Consider the following 24,000-nt stretch of genomic DNA (forward strand, 5'->3'; position numbering starts at 1 on the left):
GTGACTATCAGTGGTACTTTATCAATCCAATCCAATCCACTTTATTTATATAGCACATTTAAACAACAAAAATGTTTCCAAAGTGCTGCACAACAATATTAAAAAAAATATTAAAATATTATCCTTAGCTCCACCAATGACTGAATGAAAACAAAAAATAAATAAATATAAAACTAATATAAAAATAAATATGATTAAAAACTATTTTAAAGGGTAAAACCAATTAAAACAGTAAATAGAAATAAATAAAAAAATTAAACACAGAGGAAAACAGAGGACCACACAACTCACGTAGTGTTAAAAGCCAAAGAATAAAAGTGGGTCTTAAGACGAGACTTAAAAAAAACACTCCACTGTGGGAGCAGTTGGAACATGGAGGGGCAGAGTGTTCCAGAGCTTAGGGCCGACCACAGAGAAGGCCCCTGTCTCCCCTGGATTTAAGTCTGGCCTTGGGCACCACGAGCTGGAGCTGGCTCTCGGACCTCAGAGCACGCGTAGGAGTGAAAATTTGGATGCGGCCCGACATATACTGACGTGCCAGTCCATGTAAAGCTCTAAAAACAAACAGCAAGGTTTTAAAATCAATTCTAAAATGAACAGGGAGCCAGTGCAAACTCTGAAGAATCGGGGTTAACTTTAACTTGAAATGGAAAGTCGTAAGAAGAAAAGTGTATATTTATTAGAAAGGGCTTTAGGAACCTGCCAGTCAGAGTTCAGGGTCAGCTGCACCGATGATAAAAAAGGCAGTTTTCTCTCTGACAACTTCCGTTTTTAAATTGGAGCTTGACTTCAGTGCGTGGGACACCAGAACCTCTGAGCTTTCTTTCAGCCATCTTTGACGCAAATGAAAGGATATCGCGGTGGACGAAAATAGGTCGATTAGCAATTGACGCTGGCTAAGGATTGTTTTACTGTGCACCATTTTAACCGGTCACTGTTTTTATACCACTATTTTAACTGTTATATTTATTAAACCTCAAACATTTTAAGAACCCTTTTTAACTTAGTCACTTGGCATTTTAATTCAATTTCTGGGGTTTGTGCAATAGTTCAAATGATTATTTTGTGCCGTTATTTTAAGGCTTGGTTTTATTTTGTATTTTGTATTTGTATTCCCCTTTATTTGTGTGGTTTTTTTGTTTTTAGTGTGGAAACATTTGTGTTTTTATTCTCTTTAAGTCGTCTTTTGTACAAACCCCGTTTCCATATGAGTTGGGAAATTGTGTTAGATGTAAATATAAACGGAATACAATGATTTGCAAATCATTTTCAACCCATATTCAATTGAATGCACTACAAAGACAACATATTTGATGTTCAAACTCATAAACTTTATTTATTTTTTGCAAATAATAATTAACTTAGAATTTGATGCCAGCAACACATGCAAAATAAGTTGGGAAAGGGCATGTTCACCACTGTGTTACATGGCCTTTCCTTTTAACGACACTCAATAAACGATTGGGAACTGAGGAAACTAATTGTTGAAGCTTTGAAAGTGGAATTCTTTCCCATTCTTGTTTTATGTAGAGCTTCAGTCGTTCAACAGTCCGGGGGTCTCCGCTGTCGTATTTTACGCTTCATAATGCGCCACACATTTTCGATGGGAGACAGGTCTGGACTGCAGGCGGGCCAGGAAAGTACCCACACTCTTTTTTTTACGAAGCCACGCTGTTGTAACACGTGCTGAATGTGGCTTGGCATTGTCTTGCTGAAATAAGCAGGGGCGTCCATGAAAAAGACGACGCTTAGATGGCAGCATATGTTGTTCGAAAACCTGTATGTACCTTTCAGCATTAATGGTGCCTTCACAGATGTGTAAGTTACCGATACCCCCATACCATCACATATGCTGGCTTTTACACTTTGCGCCTATAACAGTCTGGATGGTTCGCTTCCTCTTTGGTCCGGATGACACGATGTCGAATATTTCCAAAAACAATTTGAAATGTGGACTCGTCAGACCACAGAAGACTTTTCCACTTTGCATCAGTCCATCTTAGATGATCTCAGGCCCAGCGAAGCCGACGGCGTTTCTGGGTGTTGTTGATAAACGGTTTCCGCCTTGCATAGGAGAGTTTTAACTTGCACTTACAGATGTAGCGACCAACTGTAGTTACTGACAGTGGGTTTCTGACGTGTTCCTGAGCCCACGTGGTGATATCCTTTACACGCTGATGTCGCTTGTTGATGCAGTACAGCCTGAGGGATGGAAGGTCACGGGCTTAGCTGCTTACGTGCAGTGATTTCTCCAGATTCTCTGAACCCTTTGATGATATTACGGAGCGTAGATGGTGAAATCCCTAAATTCCTTGCAATAGCTGCTTGAGAAAGGTTTTTCTTCAACTGTTCAACAATTTGCTCACGCATTTGTTGACAAAGTGGTGACCCTCGCCCCATCCTTGTTTGTGAATGACTGAGCATTTCATGGAATCGACTTTTATACCCAATCATGGCACCCACCTGTTCCCAATTACCCTGCACACCTGTGGGATGTTCCAAATAAGTGTTTGATGAGCATTCCTCAACTTTATCAGTTTTTATTGCCACCTTTCCCAACTTCTTTGTCACGTGTTGCTGGCATCAAATTCTAAAGTTAATGATTATTTGCACACAAAAAAAAAAAAGTTTATTAGTTTGAACATCAAATATGTTGTCTTTGTGGCATATTCAAGTGAATATGGGTTGAAAATGATTTGCAAATCATTGTATTCCATTTATATTTACATCTAACACTATTTCCCAACTCATATGGAAACTACTGTTGCCTTTTAACTACTTGGTGCCTCGTGTTTTCTATGTGCAATAAATGTACCAAACTAAAGTTCAGTTTATTCTGGCAACCAGTTTTAGCTGTACTATCGTTCTAGAACCCTCACCCACTTAGAACTACTACGTATAGGCAATCAAACCCTCAGTATAATCCAGCCTAAGTGTTATATCGCCAGTGATGAGGAGGTTCCGGGCTGAATATTTGGGCATGGTCACAACAGAGACATATGTGGTACAGAATGTACTTTCAACTAATGCTGTTGCATTATGCAATTACTTCTGTGGTGCTCATGGGATGAATTAGTAATGTAGACCGTGCATTTGTATCGAAGCATCTGTGTAGCGTTGCGTCGAGCAGTTTCCTGTGCTGCAGTGAGGAAATGGTTTGCTCTGCACAAACAAGAACATGATTTGAGCAAAGGCTTCAGTTAACTACCCCGTTAATGGTGCAATCCCGCATTTCCACTGACACAGCGCTCTGATTTCCATGATGTCGGAAGCTGTATTGATCGTCAGAGTCTGTGCTAACAGTGGGGGAAAGCTGTCTAATGGCGGGTGAAATTGGAGCCCTTGGTTCTATGAAGAACGGGCAGCGTGGTGGGATTGTGGTTAGTGCCTCGCAGCAAGAAAGTCCTGGGTTCGGTCTTTTCTGTGTGGTGTTTGCATGTTCTCTTTGTGACTGCGTGGGTTCTGTCCTCCAAACACCTGCACCTGGGGGACATAGGCGCCGATCTACAAAGGGGACCACAAAAAATGTCATTATTGGCTTTATTTTAACACAAAAAAATCTTAGGGTACATTAAACATATGTTTATTATTGCAATTTAGTCCTTAAATAAAATAGACAACTTGTCTTTTAGTAGTAAGTAAACAAACAAAGACTCCTAATTAGTCTGCTGACGTATGCAGTAACATATTGTGTCATTTATACACCTATTATTTTCTCAAAATTATTAAGGACAAGTGGTAGAAAATGAATGATTAATCTACTTGTTCATTTACTGTTAATATCTGCTTATTTTCTGTTTCTATCTACACTTCTGTTAAAATGTAATAATCACTTATTCTTCTGTTGTTTGGATACTTTACATTAGTTTTGGATGATACTACAAATTTGGGTATCAATCCGATACCAAGTGGTTAGAGGATCAAACATTGGTCATATTCAAAATGTGTTTGTTGTCATTTTTTAGTGTGGTTTCACTACATGGCACATGTTTATGACAGTGTTGGCATTGTTCATACTGCCACCCTTTGTCTGCTGATGTATGCAGTAACATATTGTATCATTTAGCATTCTATTATGTTGTCAAAATTAATAAGGACAAGTGGTAGAAAATGTATTATTAATCTACTTGTTCATTTACTGTTAATATCTGCTTATTTTCTGTTTCTATCTACACTTCTGTTAAAATGTAATAATCACTTATTCTTCTGTTGTTTGGAGACTTTACATTAGTTTTGGATGATACTACACATTTGGCTATCAATCCGATACCAAGTGGTTAGAGGATCATACATTGGTCATATTGAAAATGTGTTTGTCGTCGTTGTTTAGTGTGGTTTCACTACATGGCACATATTTATGACAGTGTTGGCATTGTTCATACTGCCACCCTTTGTCTGCTGATGTATGCAGTAACATATTGTATCATTTAGCATTCTATTATTTTGTCAAAATTATTAAGGACAAGTGGTAGAAAATTAATTATTAATCTACTTGTTCATTTACTGTTAATATCTGCTTATTTTCTGTTTCTATCTACACCTCTGTTAAAATGTAATAATCACTTATTCTTCTGTTGTTTTATAATTTACATTAGTTTTGGATGATACTACAAATTTGGGTATCAATCCGATACCAAGCAGTTAGAGGATCATACATTGGTCATATTCAAAATGTGTTTGTCGTCGTTGTTTAGTGTGGTTTCACTATATGGCACATGTTTATGACAGTGTTGGCATTGTTCATACTGCCACCCTTTGTCTGCTGAGTATGCAGTAACATATTGTGTCATTTATCTAGCTATTATTTTGTCAAAATTATTAAGGACAAATGGTAGAAAATAAGTTATTAATCTACTTGTTCATTTACTGTTAATATCTGCTTATTTTCTGTTTCTATCTACACTTCTGTTAAAATGTAATAATCACTTATTCTTCTGTTGTTTGGATGCTTTACATTAGTTTTGGATGATACCACAAATTTGGGTATCAATCCGATACCAAGTAGTTAGAGGATCATACATTGGTCATGTTCAAAATGTGTTTGTCGTTGTTTAGTGTGGTTTCACTATATGGCACATGTTTATGACAGTGTTGGCATTGTTCATACTGCCACCCTTAGTCGGCTGATATATGCAGTAACATATTGTATCATTTAGCATTCTATTATGTTGTCAACATTAATAAGGACAAGTGGTAGAAAATTAATTATTAATCTACTTGTTCATTTACTGTTAATATCTGCTTATTTTCTGTTTCTATCTACACTTCTGTTAAAATGTAATAATCACTTATTCTTCTGTTGTTTGGATACTTTACATTAGTTTTGGATGATACCACAAATTTGGGTATCGGATTGATACCCAAATTTGTGGTATCAATCCGATACCAAGTAGTTTCAGGATCATACATTGGTCATATTCAAAGTTCTCATATGTCCAGGGACGAATTTCCTGAGTTTATAAAGATAATACACTTTTTTTTTTAAAGAAAGAAGATTTTGTGATGCTAAAAAATATCGATGTAATCATAGTAGTATCGACTAGATACGCTCCTGTACTTGGTATCATTACAGTGGATGTCAGGTGTAGATCCGGTACTTTTTAGAGGCAGGATAGTACCAAATATGATTCATTAGTATCGTGGTACTATACTAGTACCGGTATACAGTACAACCCTACTTGTCACTGACTATTGTTACATGTAATAAAGGAAATAGTTGATATCATTTACCTACGCTATTGTTTGTGCTATCATTACAGTGGATGTTAGGTGTGGATCCACCAATGGCGTTTGTTTATATTGTAGCGTCCCGGAAGAGTTGGTGCTGCAAGGAATTCTGGGAATTTGTTGTGTTGCGGTGCAAATATTCTTCCAAAATGTGTTTGTCGTCGTTGTTTAGTGTGGTTTCACTATATGGCACATGTTTATGACAGTGTTGGCATTGTTCATACTGCCACCCTTAGTCGGCTGATATATGCAGTAACATATTGTATCATTTAGCATTCTATTATGTTGTCAACATTAATAAGGACAAGTGGTAGAAAATTAATTATTAATCTACTTGTTCATTTACTGTTAATATCTGCTTATTTTCTGTTTCTATCTACACTTCTGTTAAAATGTAATATTTACTTATTCTTCTGTTGTTTGGATACTTTACATTAGTTTTGGATGATACCACAAATTTGGGTATCGGATTGATACCCAAATTTGTGGTATCAATCCGATACCAAGTAGTTTCAGGATCATACATTGGTCATATTCAAAGTTCTCATATGTCCAGGGACGAATTTCCTGAGTTTATAAAGATAATACACATTTTTTTTTTAAAGAAAGAAGATTTTGTGATGCTAAAAAATATCGATGTAATCATAGTAGTATCGACTAGATACGCTCCTGTACTTGGTATCATTACAGTGGATGTCAGGTGTAGATCCGGTACTTTTTAGAGGCAGGATAGTACCAAATATGATTCATTAGTATCGTGGTACTATACTAGTACCGGTATACAGTACAACCCTACTTGTCACTGACTATTGTTACATGTAATAAAGGAAATAGTTGATATCATTTACCTACGCTATTGTTTGTGCTATCATTACAGTGGATGTTAGGTGTGGATCCACCAATGGCGTTTGTTTATATTGTAGCGTCCCGGAAGAGTTGGTGCTGCAAGGAATTCTGGGAATTTGTTGTGTTGCGGTGCAAATATTCTTCCAAAATGTGTTTGTCGTCGTTGTTTAGTGTGGTTTCACTATATGGCACATGTTTATGACAGTGTTGGCATTGTTCATGCTGCCACCCTTAGTGTGACATGTATGGCTGTTGACTGAGTTCATTCGCTGGTGTGCAGTTCCGAAGTCACGATGATTGTGTCATTAGTTTATCGGGCACAATGAAACCTTGGTTAGGCTTTGTTCGTTATAGACTGTAGGATTTGTCCATCCATCCATCCATTTTCTACCGCTTATTCCCTTCGGGGTCGCGGGGGCGCTGGAGCCTATCTCAGCTACAATCGGGCGGAAGTGACTTTTTTAATTTTGTAAAACCGACAAACTTGCCACGAAATTAACAACAACAAGATTGATTTTTCAAAAATTATTTTAAAGATTGAAAGTTGCCATCAATTAGGGATCGGCGCCTTAGCTTGGGGATTGGCAACACTAAAATTGGCCCTAGTGTGTGAGTGTGAATGTTGTCTGTCTATCTGTGTTGGCCCTGTGATGAGGTGGTGACTTGTCCAGGGTGTACCCCGCCTTCCACACCCCCCTTCCCTAAGACCCAGAGAGGGACAAGTGGTAGAAAACTGATGGATGGCTCTATGACGAACAGACATCCTTGAGTACTGCTACCTCTCTGAAACACAGAGTACTGTGTACTGTACTGAAACACAGAGTACTGTGTACTGTACTGAAACACAGAGTACTGTGTACTGTACTGAAACACAGAGTACTGTGTACTGTACTGAAACACAGAGTACTGTACTGTACTGAAACACAGAGTACTGTGTACTGTACTGAAACACGGAGTACTGCTACCTCTCTAAAACACAGAGTACTGTGTACTGTACTGAAACACAGATTACTGTACTGTACTGAAACACAGAGTACTGTGTACTGTACTGAAACACGGAGTACTGCTACCTCTCTAAAACACAGAGTACTGTGTACTGTACTGAAACACAGATTACTGTACTGTACTGAAACACAGAGTACTGTGTACTGTACTGAAACACGGAGTACTGCTACCTCTCTGAAACACAGAGTACTGTGTACTGTACTGAAACGGAGGCTTTTAGTCGCGGTATGAATGTCAGATGTTTGCTTTTGTATCAAAAAACAATTGGTTCAACCAGAGTTCAAAAGGCACGAGTGGAAACACACTCTTTGTAATGAAATAATTATTTGATGGCTTATATTTAATCTTCCACCCACTGGTATACAAGTCTAGTACTACAGGGAGTTACATAACGATACACTGGCTTTTTTTTTACCCCCCATTGTGTAGCACGTCAAGCTCACAGATTTTCATTTCGCAAGCATAAAGTGGAATCATACAACATATGATAAAGGCTACTAGTAGATAGGAAATATAATAAAATGGTAATTGGAATGACTGATATGGGTTGGAGCATTGGCATTGAACAAGGTTCCAATTCAGTTTCAGTTCAGTTCAGTTTCAGTTTATTTGGAACATGCATACGATACAATGTAGTGCATCACACGTTTCCAGTTGTTTCATGACAGCTCGTCCGAAAAGGAGTAGGAAGAAGCAGAGCTTATTTGATCCTACCCCTTTTCATACCATAGCAATTTTATCCCATTTCCTTGTTCTCTGTAACAGAACAGTGAACAAATAAATAATATAATAATATATTAAATACATGAATATAATCTTTGTCTCAATAAAAATGGGTCAAGATGTTCATCATAATTCTTGTTCTGTGTACTTTGTGAACACTTGTAGTTTGAACAGTCTCTTAAACTGAATCATATTGGTGCTTTGTTGGATTTCTTTGCTTAATCCGTTCCATAACTTAATTCCACACACTGATATACTAAAGGTTATAAGTGTTGTGCGTGCATACCAATGTTTTAACTTACATTTTCCCCTCTAAGGTTATATTTCTCCTCTTTTGTTGAGAAGAATTGTTGTACAATCTTTGGTAGCAGGTTATAGTCTGCTTTGTACATCATTTTAGCTATTTGTAAATGCACCAAATCGTTGAATTTCAATAATTGTGATTTAATAAATAAAAGGATTGTATGTTCTCTATTTCCAACATTATGTATTATTCTAATTGATCTTTTTTGTAACACAGTTAGTGAATGAAGCGCACATTTGTAGTTGTGTCCCCATATTTCTGCACAATAACTCAGATATGTAACACTAGCGAGCAGTAGAGAATATGAAGTGATTTGTGGTCTAGAACATGTTTTGCTTTATTCATTATTGACGTGTTTCTTGCTACTTTATATATTATATTTTTTACATGAGATTTCCAATTGATTGATTGATTGAGACTTTTATTAGTAGATTGCACAGTACAGTACATATTCCGTACAATTGACCACTAAATGGTTGCACCCGAATACATTTTTCAACTTGTTTAAGTCGGGGTCCACTTAAATTGATTCATGATACAGATATATACTATCATCATAATACAGTCATCACACAAGATAATCATCAGAGTATATACATTGAATTATTTACATTATTTACAATCCGGGGTGTGGGATGTGGAGTGGGAGGGGGGTTAGGTTTGGTTGTTATCATCACTTCAGTCATCAACAATTGTATCATCAGAGAAATGGACATTGGAACAGTGTAGGTCTGACTTGGTAGGATATGTACAGCAAGTAGTGGACATAGAGAGAGAGAGAGAGAGATATCAGAAAGCACAAGAAAAAGTATCTACATTTGATTATTAACAATCCGGGGAGGGTGTTAGTTAAGGGTTGAAGTTGCCTGGAGGTGTACTTTTAGTGCGGTTTTGAAGGAGGATAGAGATGCCCTTTCTTTTACACCTGTTGGAAGTGCATTCCATATTGATGTGGCATAGAAGGAGAATGAGTTAAGACCTTTGTTAGTTCGGAATCTGGGTTTAACATGGTTAGTGGAGCTCCCCCTGGTGTTGTGGTTATGGCGGTCATTTACGTTAAGGAAGTAGTTTGACATGTACTTCGGTATCAGGGAGGTGTAGCGGATTTTATAGACCAGGCTCAGTGCAAGTTGTTTTACACAGTCCTCCACCCTGAGCCAGCCCACTTTGGAGAAGTGGGTAGGAGTGAGGTGGGATCTGGGGTGGAGGTCTAGAAGTAATCTGACCAGCTTGTTCTGGGATGTTTGGAGTCTAGATTTGAGGGTTTTGGAGGTGCTAGGGTACCAGGAGGTGCATGCGTAATCGAAAAAGGGTTGAACGAGAGTTCCCGCTAGAATCCTCATGGTTAATTCTATTAATTTTATCATCAATTATTACACCCAAAAGTTTGGTCCTAGTGTCAGGTTCAAATCAAATCAAATCAAATCAAATCAAATCAAATCAAATCAACTTTATTTATAAAGCACATTTAAAATTTACCACAGGGGTAGCCAAAGTGCTGTACAATGGGCAGGTTAAAAGATAATACGAGAACCGAGCAAACACAACACAACACAACACAAACAGAACACGATAAAAAATCAATAAATAAAATATAAAAACATAAAAACAGGTTCATAGCAGGTGTATTATGGGGCGCCATTGCAGGATGGATATCACTCAGTGTTAAAAGCCATGTTTTTAAGAGAGATTTAAAAACAGGAAGAGAGGAGGCTTGTCTAACACTCAGAGGTAGGTCGTTCCAGAGCTTGGGAGCAGCAGCAGCGAAAGCTCTGTCACCTCTAAGCTTCAGCCAGTCAATCACTGATGACATTTATTAAACAAGACAAGAAGCAAAGAATCAAACGGAGACAGAATTCAATGTGGTTCAGTGAGGAGAAATGTGTACATCTGTACCCTTGTACAGTGTCATTACGTTCTGCCAAAAGATTGCACGCCTCCTTCTTTTATTTGGACCTTCCCTGACCACATGGCTACAACTGTTCCTAAAGGACGAGGGTCGTAAACAGTTTGCAGAAAAGGTCGTAAACAGTTCACAGAAAAGGTCGGTTCAAAAAAGAGGTCTTAAAAGAGTTCAAAAAGAGGTTCATAAAACAGTTCAGAAAGAGGTTTGTAAAACAGTTCAAAAACGTTGTCTGGAACTTGGGCAGATCCTGCCTTCTCTCCGCTTTGTAGTCCTTGAGTTAAAACAATATCTTTCTGTTGATTACAATACATGGAAGAAAACAGAAACCCCTTCATGTTGCTTTCCATCCTACACAGTGGAGTTTTACAAGCCTTCTTCTTGGTAGGTTCAAAGACAGCTTTTGTCCTCTTGCCAGGAACTCATTTCAACACAAAGTATTGTGATAATTTAGATGGAATTATTCTGACACCTAGAAACACAGGTTCCAACTTCCTGCACTGCAAAAACTGAAATCTAAGTAAGATGAAATATCTCAAATAAGGGTGATATTTGCTTATTTTCTGTCTGATAAGATAATTCTTCTCACTAAGCAGATTTTATGTTAGAGTGTTTTACTTGTTTTAAGTGTTTTGCTCCTAAATGATGTCAGTAAGATATTACAGCTTGTTGCTGAGATTTGATGACCTATATTGAGTAAAACATGCTTGAAACTAGAATATCAACTGTTGCAAAGCTGTGTCATCAACACTCACAAGTATAAAACTACTTTTTTAAAGTAATCATTTCTTATTTCAAGCATGGAAAAAAAAATCATGACTTTGACACAATTGTGTCTCATAATTAAAACGAATGACAGCCAAATGGACTTTGCTGTTTTATTTTCAATGAAACAATATAAAATAGGTACTCATATAGTAGTACAGTTAGCACAGTACAGTAAACTGACAGTTAATATTTAAATATTAAACATTTCTAACAATTTTTAACAGAAATAGTTCATGCACATTCAGATAAATTCTTCCAAATTACAATTAAAAACATTTTGGCCGGGGGCCGGGCTGTATATATGCGCACTAATTGACTGAAAGAGCACGCACTTGGCGCGATGATGTCATGTTATCCATGGAAAAATGCATTTTTAGACTATATGATTTGCCTGAGCGGCTAGGAGACCCCGAGAGTAACAAGCGCTTGCCTTGTTGCCTTTCCATTAAGAATAATAAATTAGTTTTTATTATAAGTAAATGTAATGCCGAGCGCATATCATTATGTCAAGATAATGGCACTAGCATTTACTTAATTTAAGAATATTTTTCAACAAATTGAGCAAAAAGTTCTCTCTTTTTTTTCTACCAAGAAAAGTGTACTTGTTATTAGTGAGAGTATACTTATTTTAAGGTATTTTTGGATTCATTGAAGTTAGCTAATTTTACTTGTTTTGGAAAGTCTTGACAAGCCACATTTTCTTCTATCGGCAGATAATTTTGCTTAGTTCAAATAAAATACCCCTCATTTTTGTAATTTTTTTTCTTGTTTTTGAACACTGACTTTTTGCAGTGTGCTATTACCCACTTAAAAATCGTGTCTTTTCTGTTAAATAATCAGTTTTTCTTACATTTTTCAGGTTTTTTCTGTATGTTGTGGTTGCATTCCCAAGGTCTTCATTCTGTCATTTGAGCCATGTACACCATGACACAAAAAAAAGGTGTATCTGTTACAACGAAGTATAATCCAATCATGGCCCCCAGAGCAGAGACCTGCAAACAACTAGGGCAGAATTACGATAGTTCATGACCAAGAAGTGCACTATCCTGTGGATGGAACAAAAAACAAAGGTTAATAACAATAAGAGACAGCGACAAAAGGTCACCATGACAAAAAAAATAAATAAACGAATGAAAAGGGTGGACAAACAATGAGAGAAATGCACTGTTGTAATATAACAATGCTCAAAGATAGATAAGAAAGCAAGACCAGATCGGGAAAATAAACAGCCTGGCATCTATCAGCGTAACTTGCTCCATCTCAGGAACACCAAAGTAAAGTAAGACTAGTCACAGGTCCCCACATGTGTCGCCCCTTACAAAGTTTCACATTGTTCCCATTGGTTTTTTGATTGATTGATTGAAACTTGTATTAGTTGATTGCACAGTACAGTACATATTCCGTACAATTGACCACTAAATGGTAACACCCCAATAAGTTTTTCTCTTAATTACGGATTCCGATATCCACCGATACCGATATATACAGTCGTGGAATGAACACATTATTATGCCTAATTTTGTGGTGATGCCCCACTGGATGCATTAAACAATGTAACTTTACCATGAATTGATTAACGTGGACCCCGACTTAAACAAGTTGAAAAACTTATTCGGGTGTTGCCATTTAGTGGTCAATTGTACGGAATATGTACTGTACTGTGCAATCTACTAATACAAGTTTCAATCAATCAATGAAAAACAAGGTTTTCCAAAATAAGAGAACAACTTCAACTCCAGTTATGGAAAAAGTGCCAACATGGCACTGCCATATTTATTATTGAAGTCACAAAGTGCATTATTTTTTTTTAACATGCCTCAAAACAGCAGCTTGGATTTTGGGACATGCTCTCCCTGAGATAATCCTGATACCCACTACAACTATGGGAAATACTATACTTTGACTTTCACAAACCGGCGGTGAGGGATGCCGTCAAGCTGAAGAAGGAGTCCTATCGGGTTCTTTTGGCTCATAGGACTCCGGAGGCAGCGGACAGGTACCGACAGGCCAAGCGGTGTGCGGCTTCGGCGGTCGCGGAGGCAAAAACTTGGACGTGGGAGGAGTTCGGGGAAGCCATGGAAAATGACTTCCGGACGGTTTCGAAGCGATTCTGGACCACCATCCGCCGCCTCAGGAAGGGGAAGCAGTGCACTATCAACACCGTGTATGGTGAAGATGGTGTTCTGTTGACCTCGACTGCGGATGTTGTGGATCAGTGGAGGGAATACTTCGAAGACCTCCTCAATCCCACCAACACGTCTTCCTATGAGGAAGCAGTGCCTGGGGAATCTGTGGTGGGCTCTCCTATTTCTGGGGCTGAGGTTGCTGAGGTAGTTAAAAAGCTCCTCAGTGGCAAGGCCCCGGGGGTGGATGAGATCCGCCCGAAGTTCCTTAAGGCTCTGGATGCTGTGGGGCTGTCTTGGTTGACAAGACTGTGCAGCATCGCGTGGACATCGGGGGCGGTACCTCTGGATTGGCAGACCGGGGTGGTGGTTCCTCTCTTTAAGAAGGGGAACCGGAGGGTGTGTTCTAACTATCGTGGGATCACACTCCTCAGCCTTCCCGGTAAGGTCTATTCAGGTGTGCTGGAGAGGAGGCTATGCCGGATAGTCGAACCTCGGATTCAGGAGGAACAGTGTGGTTTTCGTCCTGGTCGTGGAACTGTGGACCAGCTCTATACTCTCGGCAGGGTCCTTGAGGGTGCATGGGAGTTTGCCCAACCAGTCTACATGTGTTTTGTGGACTTGGAGAAGGCATTCGACCGTGTCCCTCGGGAAGTCCTGTGGGGAGTGCTCAGAGAGTATGGGGTATCGGACTGTCTGATTGTGGCGGTCCGCTCCCTGTATGATCAGTGCCAGAGTTTGGTCCGCATTGCCGGCAGTAAGTCGGACACGTTTCCAGTGAGGGTTGGACTCCGCCAAGGCTGCCCTTTGTCACCCATTCTGTTCATAACTTTTATGGACAGAATTTCTAGGCGCAGTCAAGGCGTTGAGGGGATCTGGTTTGGTGGCTGCAGGATTAGGTCTCTGCTTTTTGCAGATGATGTGGTCCTGATGGCTTCATCTGGCCAGGATCTTCAGCTCTCGCTGGATCGGTTCGCAGCAGAGTGTGAAGCGACTGGGATGAGAATCAGCACCTCCAAGTCGGAATCCATGGTTCTCGCCCGGAAAAGGGTGGAGTGCCATCTCCGGGTTGCGGAGGAGACCCTGCCCCAAGTGGAGGAGTTCAAGTACCTCGGAGTCTTGTTCACGAGTGAGGGAAGAGTGGATCGTGAGATCGACAGGCGGATCGGTGCGGCGTCCTTAGTAATGCGGACGCTGTATCGATCCTATGTGGTGAAGAAGGAGCTGAGCCGGAAGGCAAAGCTCTCAATTTACCGGTCGATCTACGTTCCCATCCTCACCTATGGTCATGAGCTTTGGGTTATGACCGAAAGGACAAGATCACGGGTACAAGCGGCCGAAATTAGTTTCCTCCGCCGGGTGGCGGGTCTCTCCCTTAGAGATAGGGTGAGAAGCTCTGTCATCCGGGGGGAGCTCAAAGTAAAGCCGCTGCTCCTCCACATGGAGAGGAGCCAGATGAGGTGGTTCGGGCATCTGGTCAGGATGCCACCCGAACGCCTCCCTAGGGAGGTGTTTAGGGCACGTCCGACCGGTAGGAGGCCACGGGGAAGACGCAGGACACGTTGGGAAGACTATGTCTCCCGGCTGGTCTGGGAACGCCTCGGGATCCCCCGGGAGGAGCTGGACGAAGTGGCTGGGGAGAGGGAAGTCTGGGCTTCCCTGCTTAAGCTGCTGCCCCCGCGACCTGACCTCGGATAAGCGGAAGAAGATGGATGGATGGATGGATGGACTTTCACAAAGTGCGTTATTTTGTATTTTTTTTAAACATGCCTCAAAACAACAGCTACAAAAACAATGAAGGCACACAGCTTCAGTTCAGAGTATACTAGAGCATACTTTCCAACCTTGACACCTCCGAATTCGGGAGCTGGGGGTGGGTGCGGGGTTTTGTGGTAGCGGGGGTGTACATTGGAAGAGTTATCCCGGAAGAGTTAGTGCTGCAAGGGGTTCTGGGTATTTGTTCTGTTGTGTTTATGTTGTGTTACGGTGCGGATGTTCTCCCGAAATGTGTTTGTCATTCTTGTTTGGTGTGGGTTCACAGTGTGGCGCATATTTGTAACAGTGTTAAAGTTGTTTATACGGTCACCCTCAGTGTGACCTGTATGGCTGTTGACCAAGTATGCAGTTCATTCACTCGTGTGTGTGTAAAAGCCGCATATATTATGTGACTGGGCCGGCACGCTGTTTGTATGGAGGAAAAGCGGACGTGACGACAGGATGTAGAGGACGCTGAAGGCAGTGCCTTTAAGGCACGCCCCCAATAATGTTGTCCGGGTGGAAATCGGGAAAAATCCGGGAGAAAAATGCCCCGCGAGTTTCGGGAGGGGCACTGAAATTCGGGAGTCTCCCGGGACAATCGTGAGGTTGAAACCGATACCGATCATTTCCGATATTACATTTTAAAGCATTTATCGGACATACCTACTAAAAAGTGTCAGTCGCAATACCTTTGCTACCAAACAATGAACCAACTAAAAAAAAAAAAATTCTATACGTCAATATGAAATAAAAACAGTGCTTAATTGTTTAAAATTGATTCCAATTGTAAGGCAATAACATCCAATCCCAAAAGTCAATACACAGAAAAGATACGTGTGTCACGACGAGGGGGTTTTCGCAACTTACTGCGAGCATTGTTCTCCCGGGATGCAATCACACTTTTCCGGACAAAGGTAGCAGGTAGGAACATATTAATTATTCATCTAACTCAGGGGTCCCCAAACTACGGCCCGCGGGCCGGATACGGCCCCCCAGCGTCCAAAATCCGGCCCGCGGGAAGTCACAAGTTAAAAAATAAAATAAAATTTAAAAAAAAAATATATATATATATATATATATATTTTTTTTTTATATATATATATTTTTTAAATGTGTCCTTACTAGTCCATTTTCTACCATCTCCTAGCCACTCAGGCAAATCATATTGTCTAAAAATGCATTTTACCATCGATAACGTGACATGCAGCAAGTGCGCTCTTTATGTCAATTAGTGCGCGAGGAATATATATGTATGAATACATAAATATATACTGTATGTATGAATATACACTACCGTTCAAAAGTTTGGGGTCACCCAAACAATTTTGTGGAATAGCCTTCATTTCTAAGAACAAGAATAGACTGTCGAGTTTCAGATGTAAATGTGATGCTCCAGAAACTCAATCTGCTCAAAGGAAGGTCAGTTTTGTAGCTTCTGTAACGAGCTAAACTGTTTTCAGATGTGTGAACAAGATTGCACAAGGGTTTTCTAATCATCAATTAGCCTTCTGAGCCAATGAGCAAACACATTGTACCATTAGAACACTGGAGTGATGGTTGCTGGAAATGGGCCTCTATACACCTATGTAGATATTGCACCAAAAACCAGACATTTGCAGCTAGAATAGTCATTTACCACATTAGCAATGTATAGAGTGTATTTCTTTAAAGTTAAGACTAGTTTAAAGTTATCTTCATTGAAAAGTACAGTGCTTTTCCTTCAAAAATAAGGACATTTCAATGTGACCCCAAACTTTTGAACGGTAGTATATGTATATATATATATATATATATATATATATATATATATATATATATATATATATATATATATATATATATATATGTCTTAATTAGATTATCCAAAAAATAGTGCTCGATACCGTGGTAGAGCGTAATATGTATGTGTGGGAAAAAAATCACAAGACTATTTCATCTCTACAGGCCTGTTTCATGAGGGGTTTTCCTCAATCCTCAGGAGATTAAAATCTCCTGAGGATTGAGGAAAACCCCTCATGAAACAGGCCTGTAGAGATGAAATAGTCTTGTGATTGTTTTCCCACACATACATATATATATATATATATATATATATATATATATATATATATATATATATATATATATATATATATATATATATATATATATATATATATATATATATATACAGTACATATATATACATGGACATATACATATATACACACACACACATTTACATGTAATATAAATATATATATATATATATATATATATATATATATATATATATATATATATATATATATATATATATATATACATATATATATATATATATATATATATATATATATATATATATATATATAGCGCGGCCCCCAGTCAAATAGTTTTACCCCAATGCGGCCCCGGAGTCAAAAAGTTTGGGGACCCCTGATCTAACTACACAGGATAAAAGACAGGAACTAAAACAAAAGGAAAAGCGTGCCGATTGCACGAGAGGCTAAGGAACATAAAACTTAAAGCAGGAAACATATGCTAACACTTAGACTGAACTGTGGACATAGAAAACAACTAACCAAACTATGGCATAGAGCAGACCTGGGCAAATGAAGGCCCGGGGGCCACATGCGGCCCGTTAAGCTTTTCAATACTAACTAACCCTCTGATGCCATATCGTTCTAGTTTTTTGATTAAAATATTGTGATTAATTGTGTCAAATGCTTTAGTTAGATCCATAATTATTAATAACATTATATTAATAACAGAAAGAAACAACCCTTTTGTGTGAATGAGTGTGAATGGGGGAGGGAGGTTTTTTGGGTTGGTGCACTAATTGTAAGTGTATCTTGTGTTTTTTATGTTGATTTAATAAATAAATAAAAAAATTAATTTAAAAAAAAAAAACAGATACCGATAACAAAAAAAAACGATACCGATATTTTCCGATATTACATTTTAAAGCATTTATCGTACATCTCTACTCACAAGTATAAAACTACTTTTTCAAAGTAATAATTTCTTACTTCAAGCATGAAAACAAAATGTCAAGATAATGGCACTAGCATTTACTTAACTTAAGAATATTTTTCAACATATTGAGCAAAAAGGTCCCTTTTTTTTCTACCAAAAAAAGTGCACTTGTTATTAGTGAGAATATACTTATTTTAAAGGTATTTTTGGGCTCATTGAGGTTAGTTATTTTACTTGTTTTGGAAAGTCTTGACAAGCCAAATTTTCTTGTTCTATTGGCAGATAATTTTGCTTAGTTCAAATAAAATACCCCTCATTTTTGTATTTTTTTCCCTTGTTTTTGAACACTGACTTTTTGCAGTGTACCAGTTACTATGGTAATGTAATTAGTTACTATGGTCATCTAATTAGTTACTATGGTCATCTAATTAGTTACTATGGTAATCTAATTAGTTACTATGGTCATCTAATTAGTTACGATGGTCATCTAATTAGTTACGATGGTCATCTAATTAGTTAATATGGTCATCTAATTAGTTACTATGGTCATCTAATTAGTTACTATGGTCATCTAATTAGTTACGATGGTCATCTAATTAGTTACTATGGTCATCTAATTAGTTACTATGGTCATCTAATTAGTTACTATGGTCATCTAATTAGTTACGATGGTCATCTACGTCACAGCAGCTCAGACGAGGCACCAAGCAGTGTGGGCGGGGAGCGTTTCCACAGACGCGGAAGGAGACTTTCACAACAAAGTTCTAAAGCTTAGTTCATATTTTGTCAATATTCAGTGTTTTATCCTTCATAGAAAAATGTAAAATTCCATTACGTTTTTTTCAGGCGGTCTGTCATGACGTTTTTAAGCATTCAATCAGACATTATTGTGAGGTTTTGTATTAGTTTTCCTAAAAATAAAGATATACCTGATTAGAAACAGGTGTGTCCCGAACGCAAGAGGCAGGGGGAAATCATAAGTCGCCATGGAAAGTAAAACAAACAAGGGAGCGCAAAACAGGAACTAAAAGAGTCCAAAACAAACAGAAAATAACAAAAAGATCATCCAGACCACAGATCATGACAATGTGTGGGTAAAAAAAGAAGCAACTTTGACATTTGAATACACAAAATACAGTCAGTTAATTTTGTGGAAATCTCCCAGCTTCCTTATCCAGCCTTCCCCCTTAGACCCTGGTCCTGTTATTGTATTTCTCGTGGTTGCTAGTCGGACTGTGGACATGGGGATGGTTGAGCAGCCATCCCATTGCCTGCATGACAACATGCACTAATATGGATGTTTTTTTTTGTTTGTTTTGTTTTATTGTGTGTTTGTTTGTGTTTGCATCCTCTACAGTGTTGTTTACCAGGATGGATTTTATGGTGCAGATATTTATGTAAGTACTGTTCACTGGTATGACATCGCATGCAATCTCTGAACTTACATGGTATTTTTGCTTTCACTGACTTCATGTGGGCCTGCACTGCAAAAACTGCAATCTAAGTAAGATGAAATATCTCAAAGAAGGGTGATATTTGCTTATTTTCTGTCTGATAAGATCATTCGTCTCACTAAGCAGATTTGATGTTAGAGTGTTTTACAAACCCCGTTTCCATATGAGTTGGGAAATTGTGTTAGATGTAAATATAAACGGAATACAATGATTTGCAAATCATTTTCAACCCATATTCAGTTGAATATGCTACAAAGACAACATATTTGATGTTCAAACTGATCAACTTTTTTTTTTGTTTGCAAATAATCATTAACTTTAGAATTTGATGCCAGCAACACGTGACAAAGAAGTTGGGAAATGTGGCAAAAAAGACTGATAAAGTTGAGGAATGCTCATCAAACACTTATTTGGAACATCCCACAGGTGAGCAGGCAAATTGGGAACAGGTGGGCGCCATGATTGGGTATAAAAGTAGATTCCATGAAATGCTCAGTCATTCACAAACAAGGATGGGGCGAGGGTCACCACTTTGTCAACAAATGCATGAGCAGATTGTTGAACAGTTTAAGAAAAACCTTTCTCAACCATCTACTGCAAGGAATTTAGGGATTTCACCATCTACGCTCTGTAATATCATCAAAGGGTTCAGAGAATCTGGAGAAATCACTGCACGTAAGCAGCTAAGCCCGTGACCTTCCATCCCTCAGGCTGTACTGCATCAACAAGCGACATCGGCGTGTAAAGGATATCACCACATGGGCTCAGGAACACTTCAGAAACCCACTGTCAGTAACTACAGTTGGTCGCTACATCTGTAAGTGCAAGTTAAAACTCTCCTATGCAAGGCGAAAACCGTTTATCAACAACACCCAGAAACGCCGTCGGCTTCGCTGGGCCTGAGCTCTTCTAAGATGGACTGATACAAAGTGGAAAAGTGTTCTGTGGTCTGACGAGTCCACATTTTAAATTGTTTTGGGAAACTGTGGACGTCGTGTCCTCCGGACCAAAGAGGAAAAGAACCATCCGGATTGTTCTAGGCGCAAAGTGTAAAAGCCAGCATGTGTGATGGTATGGGGGTGTATTAGTGCCCAAGACATGGGTAACTTACACATCTGTGAAGGCACCATTAATGCTGAAAGGTACATACAGGTTTTGGAGCAACATATGTTGCCATCCAAGCAACGTTACCATGGACGCCCCTGCTTATTTCAGCAAGACAATGCCAAGCCACGTGTTCCATCAATGTGGCTTCATAGTAAAAGAGTGCGGGTACTAGACTGGCCTGCCTGTAGTCCAGACATTGAAAATGTGTGGCGCATTATGAAGCCTAAAATAGCACAAGGGAGACCCCCGGACTGTTGAACAACTTAAGCTGTACATCAAGCAAGAATGGGAAAGAATTCCACCTGAGAAGCTTCAAAAATGTGTCTCCTCAGTTCCCAAACCTTTACTGAGTGTTGTTAAAAGGAAAGGCCATGTAACACAGTGGTGAACATGCCCTTTCCCAACTACTTTGGCACGTGTTGCAGCCATGAAATTCTAAGTTAATTAATATTTGCAAAAAATAAATACAGTTTATGAGTTTAAACATCAAATATGTTGTCTTTGTAGCATATTCAACTGAATATGGGTTGAAAAGGATTTGCAAATCATTGTATTCCGTTTATATTTACATCTAACACAATTTCCCAACTCATATGGAAACGGGGTTTGTATTTGCTTAAGATATATTCGTGCCTCTGAATTTGCTCATTGCTATTTTTATGTTTTTGTGCATTATTTGTTGCCGTCATCATTAAACGAACAGGTTACTCATCAGTTACTACAGTTTTTTCACAACATACTTTTTACTTTTACTCAAGTAAATATTTGGGCAACTACTCCTTACTTTTACTCGAGTAATAAATCTCTAAAGTAACAGTACTCTTACTTGAGTACAATTTCTGGCTACTCTACCCACCTCTGAACATATAGAACATGCTATACGTTTACCAAACAATCTGTCACTCCTAATCGCTAAATCCCATGAAATCCTCCTCGGTGTCGCTTCTAAATAATATGATTTGATATTTTACGGTAATGTGTTAATAACTTCACACTAGAGTATAAATCGCACCCCCTGGTCAAACTATGAAAAAAACTGTGATTTATAAACCGAAAAATACGGTACTCGTATAGTAGTACAGTTGGCACAGTACAGCAAACTGACAGTTAATATTGAAACATTTAACATGTGACATTTTAACTATTTTGAACGGAAATAGTTCATGCACATTCAGATAAATTCTTCAAAATTACAATAAAAAAAAAATTTGGAGCGTATATCATTATGTCAAGATAATGACTAATTTAAAGGCCTGCTGAAATGAATTTTTTGTATTTAAAAGGGGATAGCAGATCCATTCTATGTGTCATACTTGATCGTTTCGCGATATTGCCATATTTTTGCTGAAAGGATTTAGTAGAGAACATCGACGATAAAGTTCGCAACTTTTGGTCGCTGATAATAAAAAAGCCTTGCCTGTACCGGAAGTAGCGTGACGTCGCAGGTTGAAAGGCTCCTCACATTTCCCCATTGTTTACACCAGCAGCGAGAGAGATTCGGACCGAGAAAGCGACGATTACCCCATTAATTTGAGCCAGGATGAAAGATTCGTGGATGAGGAACGTGAGAGTGAAGGACTAGAGTGCAGTGCAGGACGTATCTTTTTTCGCTCTGACCGTAACTTAGGTACAAGCTGGCTCATTGGATTCCACACTTTCTCCTTTTTCTATTGTGGATCACGGATTTGTATTTTAAACCACCTCGGATACTATATCCTCTTGAAAATGAGAGTCGAGAACGCGAAATGGACATTCACAGTGACTTTTATCTCCACGACAATACATCGGCGAAGCACTTTAGCTACGGAGCTAACGTGATAGCATCGTGCTTAAATGCAGATAGAAACAAAAGAAATAAGCCCCTGACTGGAAGGATAGACAGCAGATCAACAATACTACTATCAGGAGACACCGAAACAAACACTGGACATGTGACTACACGGTTAATGCTGTCCCTCCTGTCGAAGCCTAGCAATGCTGTTGCTAACGACGCCATTGAAGCTAACTTAGCAACGGGACCTCACAGAGCTATGCTAAAAACATTAGCGCTCCCCCTACGCCAGCCAGCCCTCATCTGCTCATCAACACCCGTGCTCACCTGCGTTCCAGCGATCGACGGCGCGACGAAGGACTTCACCCGATCATCCGTGCGGTCGGCGGCTAGCGTCGGATAGCGCGTCCGCTATCCAAGTCAAAGTCCTCCTGGTTGTGTTGCTGCAGCCAGCCGCTAATACACCGATCCCAACTACAGCTTTCTTCTTTGCAGTCTCCATTGTTCATTAAACAAATTGCAAAAGATTCACCAACACAGATGTCCAGAATACTGTGGAATTTTGCGATGAAAACAGAGCTTTTTGTATTGGATACAATAGTGTCCGAATACTTCCGTTTCAACCATTGACGTCACGCGCATACGTCATCATACATAGACGTTTTCAACCGGAAGTTTAGCGGGAAATCTAAAATGTCACTTTATAAGTTAACCCGGCCGTATTGGCATGTGTTGCAATGTTAAGATTTCATCATTGATATATAAACTATCAGACTGCGTGGTCGCTAGTAGTGGCTTTCAGTAGGCCTTTAAGAGTATTTTTCAACATATTGAGGAAAAAAGGTCTCATATTTGTTTTTTTTACCAAGAAAAGTGCACTTGTTATTAGTGAGAATATACTTATTTTAAGGTATTTTTGGGTTCATTGAGGTTAGCTAATTTGACTTGTTTTGGAAAGTCTTGACCAGCCAAATTTTCTTGTTCTATTGGCAGATAATTTTGCTTAGTTCAAGTAAAATACCCCTCATTTTTGTATATTTTTTTTTTCTTGTTTTTGAACACTGACTTTTTGCAGTGTGGGATTTAACACGCATCTTGAGATCTCTGAGTTAAAAAAAAAAAAAAGACATAACAGAGACAAAAATATGACAAAAGCGCTGAAAACCGTGATCGTGCAGCATCTCGTGAGTCCATTCAGCACTGCTTTATGATAAATATAATGATCCCGAGTGTGTGCGGAGGAGGTGCCGGATCGCTCCCATAACATTTGACTTGCTTGTCTACCCCATTAGCTCCGTGGCTCCACACTGCAAACAGACAATTTAAAATTCATTAGCAGGCAAGCTCCTGACACTGATGTTTGTATTTGTCAAAGGAGCGCCTTATAGCCAACAGCAGATTGCATGCGAGAGAAAAAAGGGCTCAGTCATGGTGAAATTTGTGGATAATCCTTGTCAAATATGGACAGTATCTTGGTTACTTTAATATACAGATGTCAAACTCAAGGCCCGGGGCCCACACTTCATTTTAGTTGGCCCTCGAAAGCCTGGGAA

The 24,000-nt window shown here is 39.0% G+C and overlaps 1 protein-coding gene across 20 annotated transcripts in view; it reads left to right on the plus strand.

Annotated features, from left to right (window-relative positions):
* Positions 1-24,000, plus strand: part of rbfox1 (RNA binding fox-1 homolog 1) — a 783,527-nt gene that overhangs the window by 689,514 nt on the left and 70,013 nt on the right. For 16 of the 20 annotated variants that reach the window (XR_009824520.1, XR_009824519.1, XM_062036671.1 and 13 more), the window contains one exon: positions 19,473-19,512. The exons of the other annotated variants lie outside the window; for them this stretch is intronic. Coding sequence is in view for 14 of the 16 variants with exons in the window: in XM_062036671.1 (XP_061892655.1) it covers positions 19,473-19,512 (40 nt within the window). In the remaining 2 variants the exon portion in view is untranslated. The remainder of the gene's footprint in view (positions 1-19,472; positions 19,513-24,000) is intronic. 20 annotated transcript variants of the gene reach the window in all.

This window comes from Entelurus aequoreus, linkage group LG25, assembly GCF_033978785.1.
Source record: "Entelurus aequoreus isolate RoL-2023_Sb linkage group LG25, RoL_Eaeq_v1.1, whole genome shotgun sequence".
In the NCBI taxonomy this organism is placed as follows: Eukaryota; Metazoa; Chordata; class Actinopteri; order Syngnathiformes; family Syngnathidae; genus Entelurus; species Entelurus aequoreus.